Below are 27779 nucleotides of genomic sequence, written 5' to 3'. Positions count from 1 at the left end.
AGGAGATAGCCCCTCCCCTTTCACCTATTCATGGTTAGGGCTCTAGGTTGTAAAAGGCTTTCGCATACGCTGATTTCTCATGATAACCCTGGGAGCAAGGCATAATTTCGGTTCTCTCTTCTCCAGAGGAGGAATTTGAGATGCTCAGAGATTAAATGACTGAAATTCAGGCGGCTCACAGAGGCCCGGTGGAACTCAGGGCTGCAGGCCCTGAAGTACCACAGGTTGCCTGACACGCCCTTAGGGCCTCTCTGAGTTCCCGCTGTGTGGAGACAACAGTGATTTCAAACACTGTCTACAGCCCCATGTGAGAGGCTTCTTGAGCTAATTCCGGACTTGGAATATTTCAGTCATGCTCTACACCACCGTTCACTGGTCTTCTGTATTATTTGGGGGAAGTTAGATGCTCCCTTTCTGGAAGTCTGATTCTCCTAGCTTCTGGGGACCCCGTTCAAGGGTTCAAGCTCTGGATATTTCATTCACCTTCTAGGACAGTCAGCTCACTTGTCATTACCAGGGAGCCTGAGCGGAAACCCATGACCAACACATACACACACACACACGCACACACGCACACACACAGAACTACTTTTGGCCTCCTCTCCTAACACTGCTTACAGTGCACTTATGCTCACAGGTCCCAGTCAACTGAGAGAGTAAGAAACATCTCTACCCACGAACAGCCCCACCCTTCTAAAACAGCGCTGCTGCTGCTGCTAAGTCACTTCAGTCATGTCCAACTCTGTGTGACCCCATAGACGGCAGCACACCAGGCTCCCCCATCCCTGGGATTCTCCAGGCAAGAACACTGGAGTGGGCTGCCATTTCCTTCTCCAATGCACAAAAGTGAAAAGTGAAAGTGAAGTCACTCAGTCGTGTCCGACTCTTAGCGACCCCATGGGCTGCAGAACAGCACTGAGGTTCCTGAATTAGAGCTCTTCCTTACAGCATAGTTATCATATAAGCATCCTCATTTAATGTGACAGTTCTTATACATAAGAGAATTCACGCTGGCATCATGCCCGCTTCTGTGAAAAGTGGGTCATCACTGAAGAAGTCTGGTGGATATGGGAAAACACAAAAATCTTTTGACCCCTTGGGAAGATGTCTTGGTACCTGGTAAGCTGCTCGGGCCTGTCCCCGCAGATTGGTAGGTGAAGCCAAGGTCAGCCAATGGAAATAGAAATAAATGGGAAAGTGGATTATTCGGACAGAAGTGGACCTGGAGCCTCACTGTGGATATCTTCCCCATTGAATGCAGCAGTGTCTTCAGGCTTGTTATCCATCATTTCTTTGTACTGACGTTTGAAGAAGCCACACTATGAAGGGAAATAAATCAGAAAATCTGGATAAGAGGGCAGAATGGGAAGTTGGGAGTAGGAGGAAGCTGAGACAGAAGGGAACTAAGTAGCCTTGTATTTGTGTGTTAGGATACTTATGTGAACAACAGCTACCACCGATTGAGTGTTTGCTGTGTGCCGAGCTCTGATCTGTACACATCATTCATAGATTCTGCATACGCTGGCCTCATGTCTCTGTTGTTTCAGCCATTCTGTGATATAGGCATTATTATCATTTCAAAAATTAGGAAACAGGCTCAGAGAGGTTGGGCAACTTGCCTGACATTAAACAAGGAGTAAGAGCCTGACTCCATTGTCTGAGTTCTTCCCTCTATACGATCCTGTCTGTGGGAGGGCAGGGCCGGATGCTGGTGGTCTCAGGAGTGAGATGAAAACACTCACCTTGTACAGTAAGGCTGTGATGAGGGCCAGGAGCAGCAGTCCTCCCATGGAGCTGCTCACAAGGAGGGGCATGGGGCTGTAGACCTCATACTCTTCTAGCACCATCTCTACCTGATTTGGGGATTTCAGGGTCAGAAAGTATCAGGCCTCCCACATTCCCTTTTTTTTTTTTGACTGCATCATACAGCATGTGGGATCTTAGCTCCCCGACCAGGGACTGAACCCTCTCCCACTGCATCCTTGCATTGGAAGTGTGGAGTTTTGACCACTGGACCACCAGGGAAGTTCCTCAGTTTCCCAGTCCTTAACTCCCTTCCTTCTTTCATCAGGCTCTGCCTCAAGAGGTGACATACAGAAGCTCTCATGGGCTTAGGGACGATTGTCCCATCCAGGGGCCTCCATCCATTCTTCTTCTCTCCAAACTTGCAAGCCCTTCCCCGCCCCTCAACCACTCAGCATCACAGATTTAGCATCCAGAGCTCCCTGACCAGCCCGGCCACTGCCTACCACATGGTCACTACCTGGGCTCTCAAAAATGCCTCCTGTCCTGAAATCTGGGTGTACACAGATCTGTTGAATGTGACTTCAGCCATACTCACGACCAACGTCTTCTTCTGCAGCAACTGCAAAAGAAAAGGGGAGATCTGGGAACTAGCTCTATAGGGGGTAGGGGGGCACGCAGGCAGCTCAGGGATAGAGAAACACCCTGGCTTGAGGGGGGCAGACACTTCAAGCCCCATCTGAGTCAAGGAAGGACGTACCTGGCTGGCCCAGCCAAAGCTGAGGTTGCCCTTCAGGATGAAGTCAAGTTCCTCCTGGACGCCGAAGGAAGGGATGTCACAGCGGAACCTCAGGCAGTCAGCGATGGAGCAGTCCTGGGAACAGGAGAGGAGTGAAGTTGGAGAGGATCTTCACTTAAGCAGGAACCACAAGAGAGAATGGAATCTAGCTGATTTGGGGATGAGGAATAGATAAACCATCAGAGGACATAAACATGGCTCTGAAGCTTAGCAGTCTATTTCCTGGGAGCCTCCAGTGCCCAGCTGGTCCAGCAGTGGGACCTTTCTCACCAGCACGAGACTGCTTGGCATCTGGGTCTGGAAGTCCGGCTGCTGGGGAGGTTCCCTCTCTGACACACAGGGGAGACTCTAGGGAAAGAGAGAAATAGCTACAGGATGATCCGCTGGTTGGAGGGTATGGGCATTGTGGGATCAGACTCTGGGGAGTGGTGAAAGGCAGGCAGGCACCTGTGAAGGGGCCACCAACACCACATCCCACACGACCACACCGTTCAGCAGGACGGGGACCCAGAAATGAACGCTGATGGCCAGTTCACGCTGACTCAGGTTATTCACCTGCAGAAAACAGAGACAAAACATGACTGTGGTCCCTGGAGCATCCCAAGTCCCACCGCTTTCCTGGCTCCAGCTTCCAGCTCTTCTCCATCCTTCCCCCACCGGCTCCCTACATCCCCACGGTAGGGACAGACGTGGGCACTCCCTGGTCTCGCACGCGGTATCGATGCTCAGCTTCTTTTCTGCTCTTCTGGTCCGAAGCTGAAAAATTGAAGTACTTGGTGGATTCTTCTTGCCTGGAGAGAGAGAGGGCTTATGGGTGAAAAACAGCCCGGGGACCATCCTTGGTTGCACGTGCTGGGGAAGGGGCCCAGCATGTGACCCAGGGGATCGGTGATGGTCCCCACGGGCCTGTGCGGCCTCAACTTTAGCCTGTCAGGGAACTAGATCTCACAAGTGCAACTGAAAGATCCTGCATGTCACAACTAAGACCCAGTGCAGCCAAATAAACAAATATTTAAAAGGAGGGTATAACAATAACCGTATCCTAGACCTAGTAGGAGGATTGGGCTTCCCTGGTGGCTCAGATGGTAAAGGACCTGCTGGCAGTGCAGAAGACCCCTGGCTTGGGAAGATCCCCTGGAGAAGGGAATGGCTACCCGCTCCAGTATTCTTGCCTGGAGAATTCCATGGACAGAGGAGCCTGGTGGGCTACAGTCCTTGGGGGCTCACAGAGTTGGACATAACTAAGCGACTAACATTGCCATTAATAGAAGGGTTAAATTATGTAAATACATGTAAAGTACTTCAAACAAGGCCTGGCATGTCATAAGTATATAAAAGTAAGCTCTTATTGTGAGTTTTAGTGCTTTCCCATGGACAGAAGGGGAAATTCACACATAGAGTTTGGAAGGGCAATGACACTGCTTGACCCCCCTCTCTAGTTCCCCTAAAAATTGGTACATCAGCAGCAGCAGCAAACTCTGTCCCACGGCAATATTATAAGCTTATGGCCAACTCTAAAGTCTCTGGAGTTTAGCCAGGTAGGTGAGGCTCTTTGTCTTGCTTCCGGCCTGGCCCGTCGCTGCTCCCTCCACCATTTTCAGAGCCCAGAGCAGCAGCCCTTCACCTGCCTTTCCTGTGGCCTGCTGAGGCTTGTGCTCTTACAAACCATCCCTACAGTTTCGCACATCTCTGCTCTCCCCTGAGTTTTGAGAAAACCTGACCTTTCTCTGCTCTGTGTGGTGACAGACCATATCCTGTTGGCGACAAGCTCCCCACTTCAGAGTATTCAGAAAAGCCTCAGTTCTTAATCTAGTAGATCCAGTCCAGCGTCTTTGTGTTTGGCACAAAGGCTAGAGTTGGCTTCATGTTAAAGGAAGTCTGCACCTTGGAGAGAGAAGAGAGGATGCACAGGGGTGGCAAGGTGTGTGTGTGTCCCACCAGCAGGTCAGTTCATCAGAGGAGAATTATGGGATATGGTGGTGCAGTGGATAAGAATCCGCCTGCCCACGCAAGGGACATCCCTGGTCTGGGATGATCCCATATGCTTTGGGGCAACTAAGCCCGAGCACCACAATTATTGGGCCTGCCCTCTCGAGCTCGTGAAGTACAACGACTGAAGCCTGCACGCTCTAGGGCCTGTGAGCCCCTGTGTGTCAGCTACTGAAGCCCATTTGTCTGTGCTCTGCAACAAGAGAAGCCGCAGCATCTAGAGAGTAGCCCCTGATGTCCAAAACTAGAGAAAGCCTGCAGGCAGCAGTGAAGACCCAGTGCAGACAAAAAGAAATAAAAAGCAAATAAATATAGCAGTAAAAAAAAAAAAAAGAATTATGGGACATGGTGTGCTTAACTCAGCTGTGCTGGACTCTTTTCGACCCTATGGATCATATCCCACCAGGCTCCTCTGTCCATGAGATTCTCCAGGCAAGATTACTGGAGTGGGTAGCTGTTCCCTTCTCCAGGGGATCTTCCCAACCCAGGGATCAAATCCTGGTCTCGTGCATTGCAGGTAGATTCTTTACCGTCTGAGCCACCAGGGAAGCTATGGTGCTATGCTGTAAGTACATGGCTGATCAACAAGAATTCTCATGTGAGAAATCAGAGGGGCTAGCTTAAATATTCATCCTCAAAAGTGCAGGCTGGCTTGCAGGAGGAGGTACTAGGTTTGGAAGAAGGTCCAAGGGGAGGACAGGGATTAAGTACCTGCTGATCACTGTGTAGACAGCATATTTCACTGGGAGCTCCAGCTGGGAGGTAGTCTTGTTGGATGTAGGTTTATTATTTTCACTGGAAGGAGAGAAGGGTGCCTGGTTGGGAAGGTATCCAGGAAGAGTCTCCAGCTAGAGCATGGAACAGGAGAGAGAGGGACACACCCTACCTGGCCTGAGCTCACCTGCTTATGTTGGCTCTGAGATGAAACTTATCTCCTAGGGTGGCCTTGTAGGAGACATCAAATGTGACTATGAAGATGCCCTGAGGGAAAAGAAAGAAGGGTTGGGGATGGGGAAGGCCGTGGTGGAGAGAGGGAAGGAAAGGGGGTCAGGAAGAGGGAGAAGAGCAATGAGAATTGGGGGGAGCTCTGACCATAATGCCCTCGCGGAAGATGGGGTGGTTGATGCTGCAGCTGCTGCTCCTCAGGCCCTCGTTGCCGGTGGGCAGTGCCTCACATGCCAGGCGCAGGGGACGCTGACCAGGTTGCTTCAGAGGAGAAGGAATTTTTAAAAACTTAGCCACATGCATATACAGGCCTGATGCAAAACAGTGGGGGCATTGCAAAGCTGTAGGGGAAGCTCTCAGTAAATGGTTCTGGGAAAGCTGGCCCATACAAAACAAGCAAACACATGAACAAGCAAACACTGGATCCCTACCTCACTCCATACATTAGAATAAATCCCAACTGAATGAAAGACTTAAATGTAAAACGCAAATTATAAATCTCTTAGAAGATAACAGAGGGGAAGGTCTTTATAACCATAGAGTAAGGAAGTACTTCTTAAATATGATACACATATAAAATACTAAATACAAAGGAAAAGTTTGATAAAAATCAACCACAATCAAATTAAGGCCATCTAGGGAAGGAAAGCCAGTTAATGCTAGAGGAAATCAACCCTGAATATTCACTGGAAGGACTGATGCTGAAGCTCCAATACTTGGGGCACCTGGTATGACAAGCCGACTCATTTGGAAAAGACCCTGATGCTGGGAAAGCAGAAGGGGGTAGAAGAGGATGAGATGGTTAGATAGCATCACCAAGTCAACAGACATGAATTTGAGCAAACTTCCAGAGATAGTGGAGGACAGAGAAGCCTGGTGTGCTGCAGTCCACGGGGTCACAGAGTCAGACACGCTGCAGTGACTGAGATGTAGAGAACAAACGTGGTCACCAGTGGGGAGAAGAATGAAGGGAGGAGCAAACAGATCAGGTGTCAGAGGTGCAGACTACTGCTTATAAAATAAATAAGATGCAAGGATATATTATGTAGCACAGGGAATATAAGCAGTGTTTTATAACAATTTTAAATTGAATGTAATCTATAAAATACTGAATTGTTATCTTGTACACCTGAAATTGATATCAGATTGTAAATCCACAGTACTTTAAAAGTTTCAGAAAAAAGGAACATACAAGATATTTCCTCACGGCAGAACACGAGGAGCCTCTTGAAAATGAAAGAGGAGAATGAAAAGGCTGGCTTAAAACTCAACATTCAAAAAACAAAGATCATGGCATTTGATCCCATTACTTCATGGCAAACAGAAGGGGAAACAATGGAAACAGTGACAGACTTTATTTTCTTGGGCTCCAAAATCACTGCAGATGGTGATGCAGCCACAAAATTAAAAGACACTTGTTCCTTGGAAGAAAAGCTATGACCAACCTAGACAGCATATTAAAAAGCAGAGACGTTGTTTTGCTGACAAAGGTCCATATAGTCAAAGCTATTCTTTTTCCAGTAGTCATGTATAGATGTAAGAGTTGGACCATAAAGAAAGTGGAGTGCCGAAGTATTGATGCTTTTAAACTGTGTTGTTAGAGAAGACTCTTGAGAGTCCCTTGTACTGCAAGGAGATCAAACTAGTTAATCTTAAAGGAAATCAGTCCTTAATATTCATTGGAAGGACTGATGCTGAAGCTCCAATACTTTGGCCATCTGATGTGAAGAACTGACTCATTGGAAAAGACCCTGATGCTGGGAAATATTGAAGGCAGGAGGAGAAGGGGATGGTTAGATGGCATTACTGACTCAATAGACATGAGTTTGAGCAAGCTCTAGGAGTTGGTGATGGACAGGGAAGCCTGGTGTGCTGCAGTCCATGGGGTTACAAAGAGTCGGATACAACTGAATGACTGAACTGAACTGAACTGAACTGAACACGTTTCCATTTATATAAAGTTCAAATATTGGCAAAACTCAACAGCATAATCTAGGGATATATTTATGAGTGGTAAAGAAATTCAAGGAATTGAGTATTATAAGGCAGAATAGTGATTACCTTTGCAGAGAGTATGAGGTTAGGATGAGGAAAGTTATATAAAGGGCTTCTGGAGGTGCTAGAAGTGTTTTATTTCTTTTCTTTTCCTTCTTTTTCTTTTTATTCATCTTTGGACTTTGCCACGCGGGATGTAGGATCTTAGTTCCCCGACCAGGGATTGATCCCCTGCCCCCGCATTGGCAGCGCAGAGTCTTAACCACTGGACCACCAGGAAAATCCTCCCCATCTTTTAAATTTATTATTATTTTAAAAAATCCTTTGCAGTGCTTTATTTCTTCATCTAGATGTTAATTGCATAGATTTTTGCTTAATATTTTGTTATTAAACTATACATATGCCCTGTGCACTTCTCTCTTTGTGTGTGTTGTATATTTCATCATAGAAAAAATGAAAGGAACCTATTATAACCCGGAGCAGGAGAGAGGTCCCAGCCACTGAAGCCCGAGGGAGCTGTTTACCTGGATTGCTAACGTGCGTCGATAGGACAGCCCTGCTGGGTAGTGGAAGCTGATCACCGTGCCATAGGAATCCTCGCCCTCATTGGACACCACCACTGTCACATTGAGCTCCAGGGAGCTCCCCACCACCAGGGTCTCCAGCCTGAACAGGAAGGACAAGATTGGGAGAGAGACTCCAGGGAAATAGGTTGGAATTGTTTCAGGAGTGGGGGCAGGGCTGTGGGAACGCATGAGCTACGTGCTGATGACCATCCAATCCAAAGCACTTCTTTGTTAGAAGGAGAGGCAAAGGGAAACACAGGGACTTCCCATCGCATGAGGATGGGAGCCTCCAAAGCTTTAGTGTATGGCTATGAAAGGAGACAGAGCTCACTCACCCTGAGAAGCTCAGGCTGACACTGAGGTCCCCTTCACAAAGGTGATCTTGCCCACAGTTCTTCTCAAAGGGGAGCTGCAGCAAAACAGTACATTCTCTTCCCATCCGTGTCTCAATCCATCCCCAGTCTCATTAGGAACACCCGTCAACACTGAGCATCACTGAGCGCCCACCCTGTGCCAGACGCTGTCCTAGCACTCACTGTCCTAGACTCTGGCAAGGAGGTGGGGCAGACAGTGTGAGAGGGGCAGTTAGAACATAAGAGAAAGAGAAGACAAGATCCTTGGCTTCAAAGAATGTAACGTTTAGTTGAGGAGTCAAATTCAACTGGAACAAGCATTCAGCACACATTATTAACAGTCGCTAATGAGACAAGTTCTGCACTCGGAAGGTGGCAACTGCAGGTGAATCAGACATGGTGGTGCTTACATTCAAGGAACCTACAATCCCTGAGGGGTCCACAGAAGTGGAGGCAGATGGCTATCAGTCCAGTCACGTGGTATTTGGCCGGGTATCACCATGACACAGTAGGAGGCCAGAGAAGAAGTAACAGGTGCTGAGCAGTGGTTTTCAAAAGAGAAGGAGATAAGACTGGGCTCTAGGGATGAGAGGAGATCTTTGAGGTGGAGAGAAGATGTTTTTCCAAATAAGAAATATGACACGCAGGAAAGATATAGAAATCAACTGCCAAACCATGTCTTCATCTGTTTATTACGCTGCCCTTACTAGGAACACTATGAGCAATTACAGGTACCTGTAGTCACTTGACAGGGCCTCTTCTTGAAAACAGAAAGGAACTGCAACATGAAAAAGAAAGACAGACAACATGGACAAAGACATAGAGGTAGAAATGAGAAAAGCTGGGGGACTTCCCCCGCAGTCTAATGGTCGAGACTCCATGCCTCCTGTTAGATAACACAGGGGGCTCAGCTTGGTGCTCTGTTGCTCTGTGATGACCTAGAGGGGTGGGATGGGAGGGCTGGAAGAAGGCTCAAGAGAGAGGGGATATATGTATATTTATAGCCGATTCATGTTATACAGCAGAGATCAACACAACACTGGAAAGCAATTATCCTCCAATTTCAAAAGTTGCATCTGACTGGAGACGGTCGTGAAGTCACTCAGAAAAAGACAGACACCACCTGATATCACTTATATGTGGGGTTTAAAATATGACCGGAATGAACCTATGAGACAGAAACAGAATCAAGATTATAGAGAACAGACTGGTAGTTGCCAAGGGGGAGAGAAAGGAGAGGGTTGCACTGGGAGTTTGGGATTAACAGATGCAAATTGGTATATACAGAATGAATAAACACCAAAGTCCTACTGCATAGCACAGGGAGCTATACTCAACATCCTGTGATAAACCATAGCGGGAAAGAAGATGAAAAACATGTGCATGTATGTATAACTGAGTCGCTTTGCTATGCAGCAGAAATTAACACAACATTGTAATTCTACTATGTGTGTGTGTGCGTGCTAAGACACTTCAGTCGTGTCACACCCTTTGTGACCCCATGGACTGTGGTCCTCCAGGCTCCTCTGTCCAAGGGATTCTCCAGGCAAGAATATTGGAGTGGGGTGTCTTGCCCCCCTCCAAGGGATCTTCTCAACCCAGGGATTGAACCCTCGTCTTCCACATCTCCTGCACTGGCAGGCAGGTTCTTTACCACCAGAGCCACCTGGGAAGCCCAATTCAACTATACCTCAAAAAAAAAAAAAAAAAAAAGATCCTGTACTCTGCTGCAGGGGGTGCAGGTTTGATCCCTGGTCAGGGAACCAAGATCCCATGGGCCAAGTGACACAGTCGAAATTAAAAAAAATTGATAAATAAATTAAAATGTGGGTTTAAAAAAATAAAAGAAATAGTTCGAAGGGTCTGCAGAATGAGAACCAGAGAGTTTATGTTGGGGCAAAGTGGATAATCAGCCGAGATGTGGGTAGGGCTCCAAGCTGGGCCAGGCTGTGAGAATGGGGCGGAAGCATGTTAGATGTGATGTGGTTTCGTGGGCACCTGGGAGCCAGCCTAGGTTCTTCAGCACACAGAGACACAGCAAGAGTCAGCACGTCCCTGGGACTTCCTAGGAAGACTCACGGAGGCCGTGAAGAGGTCCTGGGAGCCCACAGCCAGCACGGGGCGGAGGTTCTGAGATGAGGCGATGGGTTCCCCAACCAGGGAGAAGTTGAGTCGCAGGATAATGGGGTTCACTATGTCCTCCACACAGTCCTGGAGAAGAAGGGGCTTTAAAGAACCTGCTTTCCTCCTCCTTACCGGCTACCCTGGTGGGATTTCTCCTCCACCACATCCACGCCGTGGAAACCCGATTCCCCAGCCTCAACTTTCTCCTCTCCTGCCCCAGACTCCCCGCCTTTCCTGCCTCATTCAGGAGGGAGTGGAGGTGTCAGAGGCTGGCCCTGGGCTCCTTCCTCCCTCTCCCAGAGCCCACAGTCCTCACTGGTAAAAGCAGCTTCATGGAGTCACAGTGCTCTCCCAGCCCCAGGGTTTTTCTTCGAGTCAAAGTCCAGTTATCGGTCTCATCAAAAACAGCACGAGAAATCAGCCGACCTGGATCCAACGCCAGATCGTATGTGACAGAGCTTTGGACGTCACCTGAAGCAGAAGGGACGGAAGACGAAAAGTGAGAGAAACGTGAAGGTTCTGTTTTCATTTTTTCATGCAATGGAGATTTGCTGAGCACTTTCTGTGGGCCACGAACTGTACCAGGTGCTGGGATACAGGTGGAGAAGATGGATAAATATGGTCCCTGCCCTCCTGAGCTCGCAGCCTAGAAATGGAGATCAGCGTGAAGGACATAACATCACAGCTTGATCCCTGCAAGGGCCAGATCCTCAGTGGTACCAGAGAGGGCTTGCTAACTCAGATCTGGCGATCAGAGATGCCTTCCAGGTTGGACCTTGTCTGAGCTCTAACCTAGAGGATGAGCAGGAGTCAGGTGAAAAGTGGGGAGGGGAAAATCCCATATCTGGGGAACAGTGGCTAAGACCAGAAGGGAGAGGGAGGCTGGTACATTAATTAAAAATTATACTGAGGAGGGCTTCCTGGGTAGATTAGTGGTGAAGAATCTGCCTGTCAATGCAGGACACACAGGTTTGATCCCTGATCTTGGAAGATCCCACATGCTTTGGAGCAACTGACCTCATTGGCTACAATTTCGGAAGCCCTTGCGCCCTAAAGCCTATGTTCCACACCAAGAGCAGCCTCTACACTGCAGCTAGAGAAAAACCCACGCAGCAAGGAAGACCCAGCACAGCCAAATATAAATTAAAAAATTTTAAGTGTATGGATGGAATTCCCTTGCAGACCAGTGGCTAGACTCCATGCTTTCACTGCCGGGGGCCAGGAGTTTGACCCCTGATCAGAGAACTAAGATCTAGCAAGACCCTTGGTGTGGCCAGAAAAAAAAAAAGGAGGGGGAGTGCTTGGAGTAAGGGAGGCTGGAGAGGCAGAGGGGCCAAATCATCGGTGTCACAGTGGGCAAGAGTTTTAGTCTTTATAAATACAACATGGGTGAGGAGTGGTGAACTGTGTTCAGGACCAATCAAGGTAACTACACCTGGTGTAGAGTGGGTGGGAGGGAGCAAGAATAGCTGTGGACACAGCTCAAAGAGGGTGGGATGGAGAAGCCTTGTCCTCTGGGAAGGTGGAAAAGAGGGCAGACCTCCCATGAATCCTGGAGAAGGAACCTAAAGGCCTGGGTGTGGGAAGAGGAAGGGAGAAGGGCAGTTGGGTGGACGTGGAGGTGAGATCTGGGTTCCTGGCTCCATTTGGCGCTGAGGAGAGGGCTGGGTAGGGCGCCTCTGGGAGGTAAGGGTCTGCTCTACCAGGAGGAAGCTCACCTAGGTGATCCTGTGAGCTTTTGTGGATGGTGAGACAGACTGTGGCTTGCCCAGCTTCCACGGTGGTGGTCAGCTCATCCCAGCACTGATACACAGCCTTTGTCACCTCCGGGGGTGTGAATTTCATAGTCACATTCACCTTCAGCACTGGCAGGGTCCTGAGGGTACATGAGGGGCTGAGGACCGGCTTCTGGCCTCCGGCAGGGAAAACGAGGGAGGGGGCAGCTTGGTGAATCAGACACAAGGGGCAGGCAAGTGAGGGGGGTTGTCACCTGAGCAGTAGTGCGTGCCCCCGGGCCCCCACAGCAAGATCCACCAGTCCATCCTGCGTGAGGTCCTGACCCCCACTCAGCGAATGCCCGAAATACTGGAGCTCCAGGGAGAGCTGGGAGCCTGCGATCCGCTGGCCGGAGAGAGGAAAAAAAAGTGCAAGTCAGGGGAAGGGGATGGGAAAGGTTTGAGAAGGAAAATTTGGAAAGGACACTGAGTAGAGTAGTTGAAGAGAAGGGAGGGGACATCCCTGGTGGTCCAGTGATTAAGATTCCATGCTTCCAGTAAAGGGGGCACAGGTTTGATCCCTGGGTGGGGAACTAACATCCCACATGTCACAGGGCACAGCCAAAAAATAAAATAATAATAAAAAATAAAATTTTAAAAAAGGAGAAGAGTGGAGAGCAAACAAAATGAGGTCCCCAGGGTCCCCAGACAGAGATCGGAGCACTTTTGGTCCAATGAGGACCTTGAGGATGCAAATTAATGACAAAATCAAAGCATCATGAAGAGAGCATAACAGATTCATTTACTCGTCCTCTGTAAGTTCATTCATAAATATTGGAGGAATGGACAGCTTAGTGCTGTCCTCGAGTTATCTTTACATGAAGTCAATGGAATTTGCTCATCCTTTTATGTTTCACAGAAGGAAATCAAGGTTCACAGAGGCTAAGTCAGTCACTTGCATAAAGCCACACAGACCACAGGGCTGGTCAGGCGTTTGACCTGGGGCCTGTGATCTCTTAACCACTAAGCTGCCCACACAGTTTGAAGTCTGTTTGGAGTCAAAGGAGAGAAGAGAGAGCATTTGCGCTTAGCTGGGCCAGGAGCAATTCAGGGAAATAAACCACTAAAAGGAGCAGAGGAATGGTCACTGCTGAGACTGGGACAGGAGGTGGCACCAGGTGAACCTAAGACATGGGAAAGGAGGTGAAGGCTGGGGGGCCTCACCTGGCTGTGGGAGGGGCTGATGCCCAGTTCTGAGGTTCCATGGAACAGGTAGACAGCACCCCGGTTCTCCTGCTCTCCCGGGGCCCCAACGGCCACATCCGCCAGCCTGTCCCCATTCACATCCCCCAGCGCGGTCAGGGCTGCCCCAAAGCGGCCCCAGGGGTGGCCCGGCTCCCCTCGCAGGACAGCATCACACTTCCACTTAGTCCTCTGCAGAATGAGAATGGTGTCAGGGCTCACCCACACCCAGACCCCACCCAGCCCGGGTCTCATCAGCTACTCACCCCCCGGGGAAAGGGGCACACGGACACCTGGCCCCCCTGGGTCTGCTCGTAGAAATGAGGGGCCCCGATGAGGACCAGGTCAGAGCTACTATCTCCATTCACGTCCACAGAGCAGAGGGAGGCCCCGAAGTAGGAGCCGATCTGGAGGGCAGAGTCAGGAGTCACCCTGTTTGCCCGCTGCCAGGGGCATACCCTGGGCCAAGTCCCGCCTCTCCCCAGACACCAACACCTCCCCCAGAGGCCCTGCACCCCTTCCTCTCCTCCTTCTCTGCCCCTGGAGACCCCCTCCACACTCAACCTGGGTCCCTGTGACTTCAGCCTTCGGCCTCCATTGCCTGGACACCTGGGTGAAGAGGACCACCTTCCCGGTGTGCTGATGGCGGGGGGCCCCCAGGATCAGGCTCTGGACCCCCTTCCAGAGGGCCAGCTCTGTGGAGTAACCTGAAGGGACCAGGGTCAGCACCAAGGCTTCCCCACCCCTGTCCCCTCATCCCCCACCCCCGGGCCCCTGTCCTTCCCAGGCAGCCCATCTCCTGCCCAGCCCCCAACCACAGCCTTGTCTCACCCAGGTAAGAGTCCCTCATGTCCACATGCTCCTGGGACATGTTGATGAAGGTGGGGTTCTTATTTTGGGGGTACAGGAAAGCACCTCCAGACCAGCTGAAGCTCCCCACAGCCCCCAGAACTGGTCCATCCTGGGAGAAAAGAAAGGATTCCAGGGTGAGCAGGTGGGAAGAAGACAGCCTATTCTGAAGAAATGCCTGCCGCTGACTCCGCCACTCATCTGGAAGTCTCTCTTGTCATTTCTAGCTCTCATCAGCAGCCTCGTGTCCCTGACTCCTACATCTCTCAGTCCATCCCCACTGCCACTGCCAGAGTCACCCCAGCGCCTCTCAGCCACTGTCCTTTCTGCCTCCTCGCTTGTTCTCCTCTGCTTCATCTACTGTCCCAGAGCTGGGCTTTTTAAACCCAAATGTGAGGCCACTACCCTGCTGGCAAACCAAAGAGACTTCCTGTCATCAAACCCCCGAGGGTGGCACTTAGTAGCCTTCGCAATCAAGTCTATGGAGTTACCCGGTGTTCCAGAACACACCAACCCTCTGACCTGGACACTCCTCTCTCCTTTTTCTGGGACTCAGCTCCTCTCTCTGGAGGAGTCAACCTCAAAGTTACGTCTGTGAGATGTTCCTGGCTCCCTCAGAAAGTACTAGGCATTTCCTCTTCTGAATACTTTGTTTATTGCCTTTTCAAACTCTTGATTATGGCTAATTTAGGACATATACAAAAGTCAAAAGGAACGTGTAATGAACCCATTAGTACCCGTGACCTAGCATCACTGATTACCTCATGACAAACCTTGTTCCATTTCTCGGTCCCCCTCAATTGCCCTCAAAATTATTCTGGGTAAGGGGCTTCCCTGGTGGTCTAGGAGCTAAGACTCTGCACTCCAAATGCAGGGAGCCAGGGTTCATTCCCTGGTCAGGGAATGAGATCCTACCTGCCACAGCTGAGACCTGGTGCAGCCAAATAAATATATCAATAAAAATTATTCTGGATAATATCCTTCTGAATATTTTGAACATGTACTTCCTTTCAGACCGCTGTCTGTCTCTATCATTATTTTGAACTGAACTGATCGTCACTTCTCTGGTCTTCGTGGTCTGGTCTTTCTCAACTCTCCAGCTCTCTCTCAACTCTCCAGCTCTCTCTCCATGCTGCCCCTAGCTCCCCTGGCTCCGGCTGCGCTGGCCCTTCTCTCACTCTAGCGTAGGAACCCCATTCCTGCCTCAGGACCTTTGCACCTGCTGTTTCCTCTACCTGGAGCAATTTCTCCCTAGATATTTCCAGGCCTCACCCTTGCTCATCATTCAGCCTCCGTGGTTATTCCTTAGCCCTCCTCTGATCACCTCTCTTCTTCTACTGCAGTGCTTAGTACCATCTGAAAGTCTTTCATTTCTTCGTTTTTTTATCATCCCCTCCCACTAGTTACACATTCCAGGAAAGCAGGGACCTCAGCTATCCCATTCTCTGCTGTGCTTCTAGCACCTATATTCATTGCCTGCGTGTCTCTCCCAGACTAGACAGTGAGCTTGAGGGTTGAGTCCGCTTTCTTATTTATTCTGAGTCCCGGCTCCCAGCCCCAGGCTGGTGCCTGAGACTCTTAATCAAGCACACGCTCCACGCACCATTGTGAGGATGGAACTGAAGCCTTCTTGAGACATCTCACGCTGGAAGGAGCTACTTGTCCCCGACTGCGTTCCTGTGGGGGAAATGGGTCATTTAGGCTCCCAGAGACCTAGAGACAGTGAGGATTCAGAGCAGAGAGAGGAGAATGTGGTTTGGGGCTTGAGTTCTGGGTAACGATTTGGGGCGAGCTGGAGTAGGGATCCAGAAAGAGGACTCTTGGACTGCAAGGAGATGGAACCAGTCAATCCTAAAGGAAATCAACCCTGAATGTGCACTGGAAGGCCTGATGCTGAAGCTCCAGTACTTTGGCCACCTATGTGAAAAGCCGACTCATTGGAAAAGACCCTGATGCTGGGAAAGATGGAAGGTGGGAGGAGAAGGGGGCGACAGAGGATGAGATGGTTGCATGGCATCACCGACTCACTGGACATGAGTTTGAGCAAGCTCCGGGAGACAGTGAAGGACAGGCAAGCCTGGAGTGCTGCAGTCCATGGGGTCGCAAAGAGTCGGACACAATGGAACTACTGAACAACAACATGAGTAGGGACAGATCCTGGGGACTGTGGGGGACAACTGGATCTCGGCTCTTTCAGTTCCGACACCCAAACTCACTCCCCATTTACCCTCAACAGCAAAGATCTTCTCCTGAAGCCGCTTTAGGATGCTGCTGAGTGCTGCAAAGTTGTCCACCTTGAACACGTGGTCCTCCGAAGGCATGGAGCCAATGATGTTCAACTCCTGCCTGGCAGCGGGTGCCTGGAAAGCATCTCCCACCTGCAGCAGAGAGGCACATGAGGAGGAGGGGCCCGCCAGCCCTTCTGCCTGGGGGAGGTGAAGGCTGAGTCTGGGGGAGCCAGGAGCAAAGGACGCACCCCAATAGCGTAACGGATGATGTTGGCTTTCTCTGCCTCGGGGATGACGTCGGTGTATTTCAGGGGGTCTTTAAATTTCTCCCCGTCTGTGATGACAATGATGATTTTCCTGGCACTCTTACGGGCCCCATTCTTACTGTGAAATAGTTCTCTCCTGTCAAGGAAGAAAGAGGGGGTAACTCTACTGAGATTCTGGGAAGCAATCATTTGCAGCACTAGAAGCTCCTCTGGAGAGACTGGGGAGGCCTGGTACCCTGAGACTCAGGCATGTTAAGTCATGGCTTCATAACATTACTGACAAAAATTACTGGCCCCAGCACCTAAGCCATTTTCGTCCTGGGCCACCTGGCCTCCAGTATTGGGCAGGCACGTGGTGGTATGTAGAGAGCGAGAATGGATGAGGGATGGGGAAGAGAAAGGAGCTGAGTGGGGAGAAAAGCACAAAGAAGACACTTGGCAATAATTCCTGAGTCCCTTCCAGGGAGGTAAAGAGGAGCTGCATTTTTTTTTTTTTTAATTAAAATCCACAGCCGTTTATCTCAGACTTCTTGGGCAGAAGCACTGCGCTCATGTCATCTCGTTTAATCCTTCCAACCAAGTTGTGAATTTATCCTCATTTGACAGTTTTCCAAGACTTAGAAAAAGCCGATTACTCCAACGGTGACCCAGGTAGCAAGCCGGGAGCCAGGATGGGAACCGAGAAGCAAACCCAAGTGGGCTCAGAGTCCAGCCAATCCAAAGCCAGGCAAAGGGGAAAGGAGTCTGGCCCTCGCCCTGGCTCAGGGGATTGCAACCAGTGAGGGGACCAGAAACACTCCAGGAAGACTCTGCCTACGGCCTCCTCGCTTCCCCGTGAGCCCTTTCTCCAGATCCTCGACCCAGCGCCAGACAGTGGCAGGGAAGCATTTTATCTGCAGGTAGCAGGGGTCGGAGCTTACACCACTCTCAGGATACCGGTGGCTGTGAATGTCAGACCATTCAGCTGGGCGATGGGATCCACCAGGCTCCGAGAGCTCCGGATGGTCCGAAATTGGTTGAAGGTGAAGTGGGTCTTCATAAGGTTTGAATATTGCATCAGCGAGAACTGTGAAGGCCAAGAAAAGGGCCCTGGTGTTCAGGAGTTGTTTTTGTGTGTGTGTGTGTTTTTAGTAAGCTTTAAATTTTTGAATAATTTTGCACTTACAAACCATGTTCCATGTGATTTTGAGGCCTGACAAGTATATACTGAAACCCAGAAAAAGAAAACTGGGAAATCAAAGCTAAATATTGCTTCTTTCATGGTTTACAAAGAATAACCTTGCCAACTACCATATTTGTTAAATTTAGATTAAAAAAATTTTTATAATATACAAAATCAATTTGAAGTCTGTATTTCCTTGTTTCTCAAGAATTTATGGACTTCCTAGGTGGCTCAGTGGTAAAGAATCCACCTGCCAAAGCAGGAGACTCAGGAGACGTGGGTTTGATCCCTAGGTTGGGAAGATCCCCTGGAAAGGGAATGGTAACCCACTCTAGTATTCTTGCCTGGGAAATCCCAAGGACAGAGGGGCAACAAGAATTTATACACACACACACATATATATATACACACACACTGGTTACTGGGAAATAAAATAATAAGAAAAAGAAATCATGAGTTATATGGAAAACATGATAAAGAAATAATCAATTATTTGGCCAAGTTACCTTCAGTCAAATTTCACAGCAAAATTATTTTATATTCCTTTCAATGTATTTAAATAGCAAAAACCTATTTCCTGTGGCGCATGGGGACATAGTAAATGTGATGGGGAAACCTCCTCCCAGGTCAGGTCTCCAATTGGCCCTGCATGGGAACCATGCCTTGACCTTGGACCCTAGCTTCCTCAAGGCACAGGCCTATTGATCCAGCCCCCAGTGATGCCAGGCAGCCTCCCAAGTTGACCTTCCCAGAGGTAGACCCTCCCCCACCCCACTCCCCAGGTCTCAGAGGGCCTAGTCTTCACCTGCGTGTTGGTGCGCTTGAACAGGTCCATCACAGCTCTGACAAAGTTCTTCATCCGTTTAAAGTCGGTTTGGTCAATGCTGCCGGAGCCATCAATCAAGAAGGCGATGTCCATCTCTTGATTTGGACACTCTGTCCAGAGGGAGAGAGGAATCAGAAACATATGTTTGCGGGGACTTCCCAGGTCGTCCAGTGGCTAAGAATCCTGCCTGCCAATGCAGGGGACATGAGTTTGATTCCCGATCCGGGAAGATTCCATATGCCTCGGGGCAACTAAGCTGTGCACCACAGCTACTAAGCCCATGCACCCTAGGGCCTGTGCTCTGCAACAAGAAAAACCACTGCAGTGACAAGCCCGCACACCACAACGGAGAGAAGCAGCTGCTTGCTGCAGCTAGAGAGAGCCCGCGCGCAGCAAGCTTGCTGCAGCTAGAGAGAGCCCGCGCGCAGCAACAACGGCCCAGCTTAGTCAAAAGTAAAGAAATACATGTGTGGGTCCCAGCCACTTCCTGGGGCCCAGAAGCCCTTTCTGCTCCACAGAGTTGGGGAGCCATTCTTGGCACAGGGACCAATCCCCACACTATCCACAGAGGAGGTCCAAATTTGCTGTCTCAGCCCCTTTCCCTTTAGCAGAGTCCCTGTTTCTCCCCTCCTCCCACAAGGCTTACAGAAGGGGAGAAAGAAGTAGAGTATGGGGGCCGGGTGGGCTCCTCACTCTGTTAGTCAACAAATTTTTATTGATTACACATGTCAGGGATACTGCGGCCTGCGTGCATGTGTGTGTGTGTGTGTGTGTGTGCACACGCGCGCTAAGTCGCTTCAGTTGTGTCCAACTCTTTGTGATCCTATGGACTGAATGTAGCCCACCAGGCTCCTCTGTCCATGGTATTTCCCAGGCAAGATACTTAAACATTGCCATTTCCTCCTCCAGGCGACATTCCGGACTCAAGGATCGAAACCCTGTCTCCTGCTTGGCAGATGGATTCTTTACCATGTAGCCATCTGGCCGCCCATACAGAATTATGGCAAGGATGAAAACAATGAGCATGTCAGCGCTCCTCCCTCCATTTGTCCACCCTCTCCTTCCCATGCTGTGTGCTAGACAGTACAGGGAGCTCCGCTCAGTGCTCTGTGATAACCTAGAGGGGTGGGATGAGGGGGCGGGAGGGAGGCGCAGGAGGGGGGGATATATGATTACGTGTAACCGACTCACTTTGTAGTACAGCAGAAACTAACACAACAGTGTAAAGGAGTCCTACTCCAATTTGAAAACGGAATGAATATGTACGTAAAGTACTTAAGACAGGGCTTGGTGCCCCATAAGGGCTAGTTGTTATCACCATCATCACCATTTACCAGGCATTTTTCTGTGCCCAAGGACACACCTGGAACAGATGCTAAGGTGTGCTCCCAAGACCTGTCCCCCATCAGGATGGACGTGCTCATTCCCAGCTGTAGGGAGTTGGCTGTCAATGGCTCCCAGTGGAGTTCCTCCCTAGGTGTCACCCTACTCAAAAGGGAGGTGTCTTGCCCAAGGTTACCCTTTCTGCTCCAGGGGGCAACCTGTACCCAGCCATGCTCCAAGCTCCTGGTGGGGCGACTGAGGCCTCTCCCTGTCTACCCTGTCCATCTCTCAGTCCTGCTTTCCTCATACTCTCATGGGGGTTGCTCCTGAGAATATTTTCAAGGGAGCCGCAGAGCCCGTCTCTAGGGAAATCGGATTGAAGACCAAAGTTTTATAAAAAATCTCATTCCTGCCCTTGCGGAGTCCACACAGTAGAAGAGAGACACAGCATATGCGTATGAAGAAATAAGACATTTCAGGCTGTCCCCAAACTTATGTAGGGGGTTGTGGTCTCGGTGCAAAACCCAGCTGATGCCTCTACCAGCACCCCACATCCTGTGTTGGTCTCGGGGTGCTGGGAGGTCAGGCCACCACATTGAGGTGTGAGGCTGAGCTGCGGCAGCCGGCCTCAAGTCACTGAAGCAAAAATGCCTTCTCCCAGCTCCTCACTCCTCCCCCACCCTGCCTGCTCAACCAGTATCACCAGTGCTGAGAAGAAATGGAAGAATAGAAGGTCACTTTCCTCCCTGCTTTCTAGTCTTCCTAGGAAATCCAGCCATCCACATGGCAGGCTGAGCGTGTGCTCAGGTGCTCCCAAGCTGGGTAGCTGGTGTTCTCTGTAACCATATCTTGTGCTCGTACCCACTTTTTTAGCTCCATGACAAAATCACCCTCCCTCTCCACATGCTCTCTCAGACCAGGCCTGTGGCCAGTGCCCTTGCAATGTCACTTCTGTTTCTTGCTGTTTTTATTGTATCCCACAGCAGGCACCTGGCTGAAGGTGATTGCCTTCTGAAAAAAGAACCAAGACAATCAGGCAAGGTTGGTTCAAGCTCTGGGCTCTGCCACTTCCTAAAGTGGAAACTCATCTCTCTGAGCCTCAGTCTTCTCATCTATAAAACGGGGATCATCCTGGCCTCCACGAGGATCTCATGAGGACCTAGAAGGGGATGCACACCCAGCACCCAGTACCCAGCACTGCCTGGCGCACAGTCTTTCCATATCTATTCAAACCTGCCTTATCTGCACCAGTTTTACACATGTATGTCCCATTTTCATCAGACATCACATCTCAGGAGCCCCAGAAACATCTAAGAGAAGACATTTACCACTTAGTGTTCAAAGCTACCTCTCCTGCCCTGCTGCACAGACATCCCCGGTGGGGCCTGGGACTCACTAGAGTCTTTGCCACTCTCCCTGTCCCCTCTGTAGACTCTGCTCTCACAACTTTGTCTGGGGGCTATTTCTGCTGCTGCTTCACTTCTGGCTAAAAGCCCACGAAGTCTGGGTTTGTATTTTCTCTGGGCCAAAACACATGCCTTGGGACTCCCCTGGTGGTCCAATGGTTAAGAATCTGCCTGCCAATGCAGGGAACATGGGTTTGATCCCTGGTCAGGGCAGTAAGACCCACATGCTGTGGGGCAACTAAGCCTGTGTGCCACAGCTACTGAGCCCAAGCTCTACAGCCCATGCTCCGCAACAAGAGAAGTCACTGAAGGGAGAAGCCCACACACCACAACTAGAGAGTGACCCCTACTCACTGCAGCTAGAGAAAGCCTGTGTAGCAATGAAGACCCAGTACAGCTATGAATAAACAGATAAGTAAACAACAACAACAAAACATGTGCCTTGTGCAGTCCCTGGCTCTCCCTGGGGGCCCATTTTTTCCTTTGATGCCACACACGGGGTTGTTTATCTCCTTCCTGTGCCTTCCTCCTGGTCCAAACAGATAATCTTCAGTTAGAAAATTAGTCATAAAGGCAATCACATACACATGCCAGGCTGGAGTCTAAGCACTTAGATACGTATATTAAATCTTTTAAATCCTAATAGCCACCTCAATTATTGAGTTCCATTTTACCAATGAGGAAACTGAGGCCCAGGGAATGTAGCCACTTGCCCAAGGACACAGAAGATGAACTTGTAAAGACTGACCCTCAGAGGACTTCGCTGGTGGCCCAATGGTTAAGAATCTGCCTTGAAATATAGGATATTTGAGTTCGATCCCTGGTCTGGGAAGATTCCACATGCCTCAGATCAATTAAGCCCATACACCACAATTAGTGAAGCTCATACGCTCTAGAGCCTGGGAGCTGCAACTACTGAGCCCGTGTGTGCTCTAGAGCATGTGCTCTGAAACAAGAGAAGCCCCCACAGTGAGAAGCCCTCCCACTGCAGCTAGAGAAGTAGCCCCTGCTCATCACAACTAGAGAAAGTCTGTGTGCAGCAATGAAGACTCAGCACAGCCATAAATTTTTAAAAAAGAAAAAAAAAAAAAAAGAGGAAAGAAAGAAAAAAAAAAAAAAAAGAAAAGACTGACTCTCAGAGAGAGAGACAGCTGCAGGGCCCGCCTAGGCACCATTCTCTGCGGGAGACATCAGTGCTGGCAAAACTGTGCCTCACACTCGCCATGATCGGGTCCTTTTCTGCCCTTGTAAGGGGAAGTGTGAGTTTGGGGGTATCTTGGCAGACTAGCAGAATGCCCCAGGACTGCCTCCCTCTTGGATTCTCGGATCTATGGTCCTCACCTCACGTTTTCACCACCCAAAACCCTTCCTCTGGAAACCAGGAGGCACCCCAACACCTGTTGGCTGATGTGGGACCCTCATGCCTCCTGCAGCAGCACCCCGAGGCTCCTTCCTGCCCCGTCAGTCATCACAGCTCCCCAGCTTAGGGGGTCCTGCTGTGACTACTCTTCCTGTTGGGCCAGACTGTGCCCCCAGCCCCTGCTGAGCTTGCCGAGCCCTCTGGGAGGGGGCTTGGGGCACAAGAGGCCCAGGAAAACAAAGACCCAGAAGGTGGGGACCCAAGTTTCATGCTCTGCTCGCATGAGTGGTTCCAATACGTGCTCCACCCAGAACTGGCGTCTCTGGGGGACCTACCTGGTAGGGCAGTGGGGATGGTCCGGATGACCTGCAGGTGGGAGCCCAGCAGGAGGCAAGTGCCTTTTATGTACATGTTATCCCCACAGGCTTTGTGCACAGTCGGGCCGCAGGCCTGGGGGCAGAGGCCCGTGTGGGTGAGGGGACCCCCAGAACACTCCCCCTCCTTTTCCCTCCGCCCCAGCCTCCTCTCCCTCAACCCCGTCAACCTCTTTCTCCCTCAAGACCCTCCAGGGACCCAGAAACACTCACCAACAGCTGGGAGAGATGGGTGGAGGCCGCCAGGGACAGGCCCAGGGACATGTCCACAGCCTCTGAGGGGGCTGAGAGGGCAGACACACAGGGTTACACCCATGGGTATGCCTTCACTTGGGGGGGCAGTCCGGGCTGGAGGCTGAGGAGGGGGCAGTCCTGTGTAGGAGGTTGAAGGACCCAATCCCTGGGGCGAGTCACTCACTGTTCAGCGAGATGGGCTGACACCGACGGGTGGCAGGCATGCAGTCGTACAAACGTCCTGTTTTGTTGACTGTGACCACCTCCAAGGGGGCTCCCACCACGAGTCTGGAGGTACAACCAGGACAGACAGCGGCAGGAGGGGTGGGGGCATGGGGCGCTTTGGGTGAAGAAGTGTCATGGGGAAGTGAGATTTCACGATGGGAGCCCTCGGCCTTGGCCTGTGTGAGGCTACTCAAAATCAGGGCCTGAGTCTAACCCACAGAGGCTGAAAGGCCATGCTGGGCTTTCTGTTTGTCTGTTTGGGTACATGTGTGCGTATATAAATATACATGTATTTGTATATGCAAATAGTTTTGGAGATTGTGTGTGCGTGTTTTAACATTCACTCAGAATAAAACTATTCAGAACAAAAAATAGCATTTCCCAACCACAAGTCAGTGCAGTTTGTCTCCTAAGAGCCCTCATTCTGAGAGAGCCATTATTCCAAAAAATAGGTCACCTCAAGTTAAATGGAAAAATGTTCTGAAGCCAATAGATAATTCTGTAATTAATTGGACTATTTATTTATTTACAATTACAATTTTATTTATTTATGTGGCTGCTCCGGGTCTTTGTTGCAGCAATGTGGGATCTAGTTCCCTGATCAGGGATTGAACCTGGGCCCCCTGCATTGGGAGCATGAAAGTCTTAGCCACTGGACCACAAGGAAATTCCCAAATTGGATAATTTAAATATGATAAACAATTTAATTTAAAGCAGCTGTATCAGAAACTGCTTCATATCATTTCTATTCATTTATAAATGCAACTGTTTATTTGCAAAACACCTTGAGAGGGGAGAATTTTTTAATTTCTCATTGAGAAAAATGTTCTCATTACCAACAAGCTCGCTATTCAGGTGAGGGAACTAGACAAATACTAATATATTTTAACTGATTAGCCATGCAAGATTTGTTGAACTGGCCTTTAAAGATTCATTCTAGAGGACCATTCCCTTATGGAAACCTGAAATCCTTGTTTGTCTAAGACTTGAGGATGACACTGAATCAGGTGGTTGGAGATGTAGCCATTTGGTGTCTTCTGGCACAATCGGGTAAATAAACTTTTAGTTTTAAACTATTGACCTACAAGGGTTTTTTTTTTTTTTACCCCAACCCATTCCTTACATGTCAGCTCAACCTTTTCATTATCACTCAGCAGAAACCAGGAAAAACAGTAGCTTTGTAGCAATCAGAATGTCATCCAATATATATTATATACTTGGTTGGAAAGTCACTCAGTTGTGTCCGACTCTTTGCGACCCCATGGACTAAAGCACTGGTGAACAGCAGACAATCAAGAGTTTCATTTTTGAAAAAAATAGGGCCTGAACACAAATTGACGGTAAGTGGGACAGAAGCTGTTGGATTTGTTGGGTGTTGTGTGGTCGTGTGGGGCTCCAGGGAAGCCAATGGGGGGAAGTGGTGGAGAGATTCTACACCTTGTTCTAGGTGGTTGTTACCTGGATACACATATGTGGAAAATTTATTGAGTTGGACCTTCTAGATTCGTGCATATCAATCTCTGTGTTATATTTCAAAACAAAGAAAATAAAACTCTAGGGCCTGACATCTGCTTCCATGTCCTCAGCCTGCCAGTCGAGGGAGAAGGAAGGGATGTACATTTGGGACTCAGTGACCTCTGTGTGCTCTGTCTTGGCTAACTGAAACTTCCTGTGCTCTCAGGGTCATTGCCAGTGCCACCGCCTCCGTGAAGTCCTCCTGGAGTTCTCTCCTGGGTTTGATGTCTCCCTTCCTGTGGCTCCCAGACTTTGGTTATGCTTGCATCACACTGTGACTTCAACTCCTTGGGTCCCGGTCTCTGGGACCCAAGAATGTGCCCTTCTGGAGGCAGCGTGGATACATAATTTGCCGATCCCAATGCAAAATAAAATTATGAGGCCTCCCTCCTGTTCTTGGAAAAAAGACTTTATCTCCCTTTCTTCTACAGGCCCTCCCTCTCTGCTGTCCTGGTGTTTCCTATTTGCTATTTAGTGTCACACTCCTTCATACACCAGGAATACAGCACAGATCCTTAGAGGCTGGGCAAGCCAGGTACAGCAGACCCTAACCTCGCCCGCCTCATGCAGGTGTGGTGGACAGGTTTGTAGCCCATGCTGCCCTTCCTCCAGGTGGTAGCAATCAGAATGCCAGCCTGCAGGCCAAGGGGGCGGAGTTGGGGAAAGTGGGCGGGGCCTACCTAGATCTGTCAAACTGGACCACGCTCTGGCCAAAGCTGGCTATGTCCTCTCGGAAGACCAGGGGCTCCTCCACATCCAAGTTGAATCCGTGATAAGAAGCCAGGCCTGAGGAATATGGGGAGGTGGGGAGAACAGTCAGAGAAGCCCCTTCTCCTTTGAACCCCTGACTTCTCGGGGTCATGACACCCACCACGCTCAGCCTTGCTTCCCCATCTGCCCGAGAGAAAGGCATTCTTATTATCGCCACCTGTGTGGTTCCCATGTCTCCTCCTCCCTTAAAAATAGTCTAATCACAATACAGAGGGCAACCATCCAGAGAAATGCCCCTCACCCACAGTCTGAAATTAGGCCAGTCACCTCCTGGTAGGTTAGATAGAGCAGGAATATCCCTTAAAGATAAAGTGACCGTACAATATATTGTCTAAACTTGGACCTTCCAAGAGGGGAGGGGGCACCATTAATAATTACACCAGGAACATTGGTACTGGCTCCAGGCAACTAGGGTGTGTGGTCATCCCACTTAAAACTGTCCTACTGCATCTTCCCATTAGGCTTAGGAAACAGACTTAGAATTCTGTGATTTATTACTTGTCATTTTGTATTCTCCGTGTCCTCGTTCCTGGTGCCAGGCTCTAGGAGGACAAGGACAGCTCCACCTGCCTTGTCTTGGTGCCTGGAACAGTGCCCAGCCCTTAGCAGGTGACTCTAGCATTTACTGAATGACTCTGAACCACACAGCTGGTCACTGGCACAACCAGGATTCCAACTCACTCTCCCGATTCTTTACTCATCCCAGTGGCTAAGCTAGAAAGCCCCAGGGGAAGACACTTTACATTTCAAGAGCTTTTCCCAATCCCTTCTCTCCTAACCAATCACCTTTCCTCTCCATTCCTCCAAGAAGCCTGGTTGTCTCTGGATGGAGGCGCTGACTCCAACCCCAAGAGTAGGAAAGCTTTAAGGAGACCAGGCATCAGGCCAGGCAGTGACAAGGAGGGTCCAGACACCTGAACCCTGGGGCTCTGGGCAGAGGCCAGATGTTTAGGATGCTGGTCCTTACTGGGTCCACATGCAAGGAAACCTCACGTCCGACATCTTTCTCACAAAGATTGATTCTATTCCTAGTCTGGAAGCAGCCCCTGTGATCTGACAGGTAGAGGATACCAAGAGACTCAGACCCAGATGCCTCAGGGGCCAGGCAGGTGACATCAAAGAGTGAAGTGGGCGGGTCTGAGCCCCAGGTGGTAAAGGCGGCATCCATTCCCAGACTCTGGTACCCAGAGCAGCCAGACCTTCCCATTTCTCAAGAGAAGCTGGAAAGACTCAGGAGATGTGCAGGACCAAGGAAGTGCTGTCTAAACTAAAGTCTTGCCATCTCTTGTGGATGGTGTGGCCTCCCCTCCCAGGGGCCCTGGGGCAGACGCCCCTCACTCCCAGCACCCACCCCAGGGCCCCCAGGAAAGGAAGGGAGAGAGAAGCCATGGGCAACCTGGAGAGCAGCTCACCTTCCACCCAAGCATAACCCGTGAACCCACATCCCTCAGCTTTGCCCAGCTCCTGCCCCTCCCCAGATTCCAGGCCATTCCTCCCACCACACCAGACTGGACAGGAGTCCTCTCCTTTTCCTTCAGCTCCTCCTGCCTGCCCTACCAGGCAGAGACCACCGCTCCCCCAACCCACAGAAGGCCTCTCACAGCCCCGAGGACCCCCACTCACCAGTCAGGAACAGCACAGCTGCAAAGGCCATCCCCAAGCAGCTCATCAGAGAAAAAGAGGAGGGCTGGGCAGCAGAGCACTGGAGGGTGCTCAGTGTCTCCGGGGGAGTTAAAATAACGAGTCAGGGCTTGACGTGGCAGGAGGAA

At 50.1% G+C, this 27779-nt stretch overlaps 1 protein-coding gene across 2 annotated transcripts; it reads right to left on the bottom strand.

Moving 5' to 3' along the window:
* Nucleotides 1–953: 953 nt before the first annotated feature.
* Nucleotides 954–27748, bottom strand: ITGAD (integrin subunit alpha D). 2 transcript variants are annotated; one of them, XM_012104407.4, is made up of 30 exons: nt 27634–27748; nt 25920–26025; nt 23684–23787; nt 23479–23549; nt 23227–23341; nt 18782–18912; nt 17735–17880; nt 16797–16950; nt 16548–16698; nt 15924–15997; nt 14303–14432; nt 14036–14178; nt 13738–13878; nt 13454–13663; nt 12505–12635; nt 12233–12390; nt 10831–10985; nt 10470–10601; nt 8373–8446; nt 7996–8137; nt 5624–5737; nt 5433–5512; nt 5243–5326; nt 3255–3333; nt 2990–3097; nt 2813–2890; nt 2504–2617; nt 2264–2365; nt 1743–1853; nt 954–1319 (listed from the first exon to the last, which is right to left on the bottom strand). In XM_012104407.4, the coding sequence occupies exons 1-30, from the start codon at nt 27677–27679 to the stop codon at nt 1203–1205; spliced, it is 3501 nt and encodes a 1166-aa protein (XP_011959797.4). In that variant the 5' UTR covers nt 27680–27748; the 3' UTR covers nt 954–1202. The 2 variants fall into 2 exon arrangements, 1 of the variants encoding a protein (XP_011959797.4); XR_009598375.1 differs by lacking the exons at nt 954–1319; nt 1743–1853 and having other exon boundaries at nt 2813–2910.
* Between the last annotated feature and the right edge of the window lie 31 nt (nt 27749–27779).

This window comes from Ovis aries, chromosome 24 (genome assembly GCF_016772045.2).
Source record: "Ovis aries strain OAR_USU_Benz2616 breed Rambouillet chromosome 24, ARS-UI_Ramb_v3.0, whole genome shotgun sequence".
NCBI classification, from domain to species: domain Eukaryota; kingdom Metazoa; phylum Chordata; class Mammalia; order Artiodactyla; family Bovidae; genus Ovis; species Ovis aries.
Note: the sequence above shows the minus strand (reverse complement) of the source record. Positions and strands in the feature narration are given on the sequence as shown.

What these genes read in the sequence shown, in the direction of transcription:
- ITGAD (XM_012104407.4), bottom strand. Translation starts at nt 27,679, where the DNA reads ATGAGCTGCTTGGGGATGGCCTTTGCAGCTGTGCTGTTCCTGACTG. An exon ending in TCAGCCCATCTCGCTGAACA is followed by an intron (nt 23,550 to 23,683) that starts GTGAGTGACTCG and finishes CTGCCCTCTCAG; the next exon opens with CCCCCTCAGAGGCTGTGGAC. An exon ending in GTCAGCCTGAGCTTCTCAGG is followed by an intron (nt 8,138 to 8,372) that starts GTGAGTGAGCTC and finishes CTTCCTGTTCAG; the next exon opens with GCTGGAGACCCTGGTGGTGG.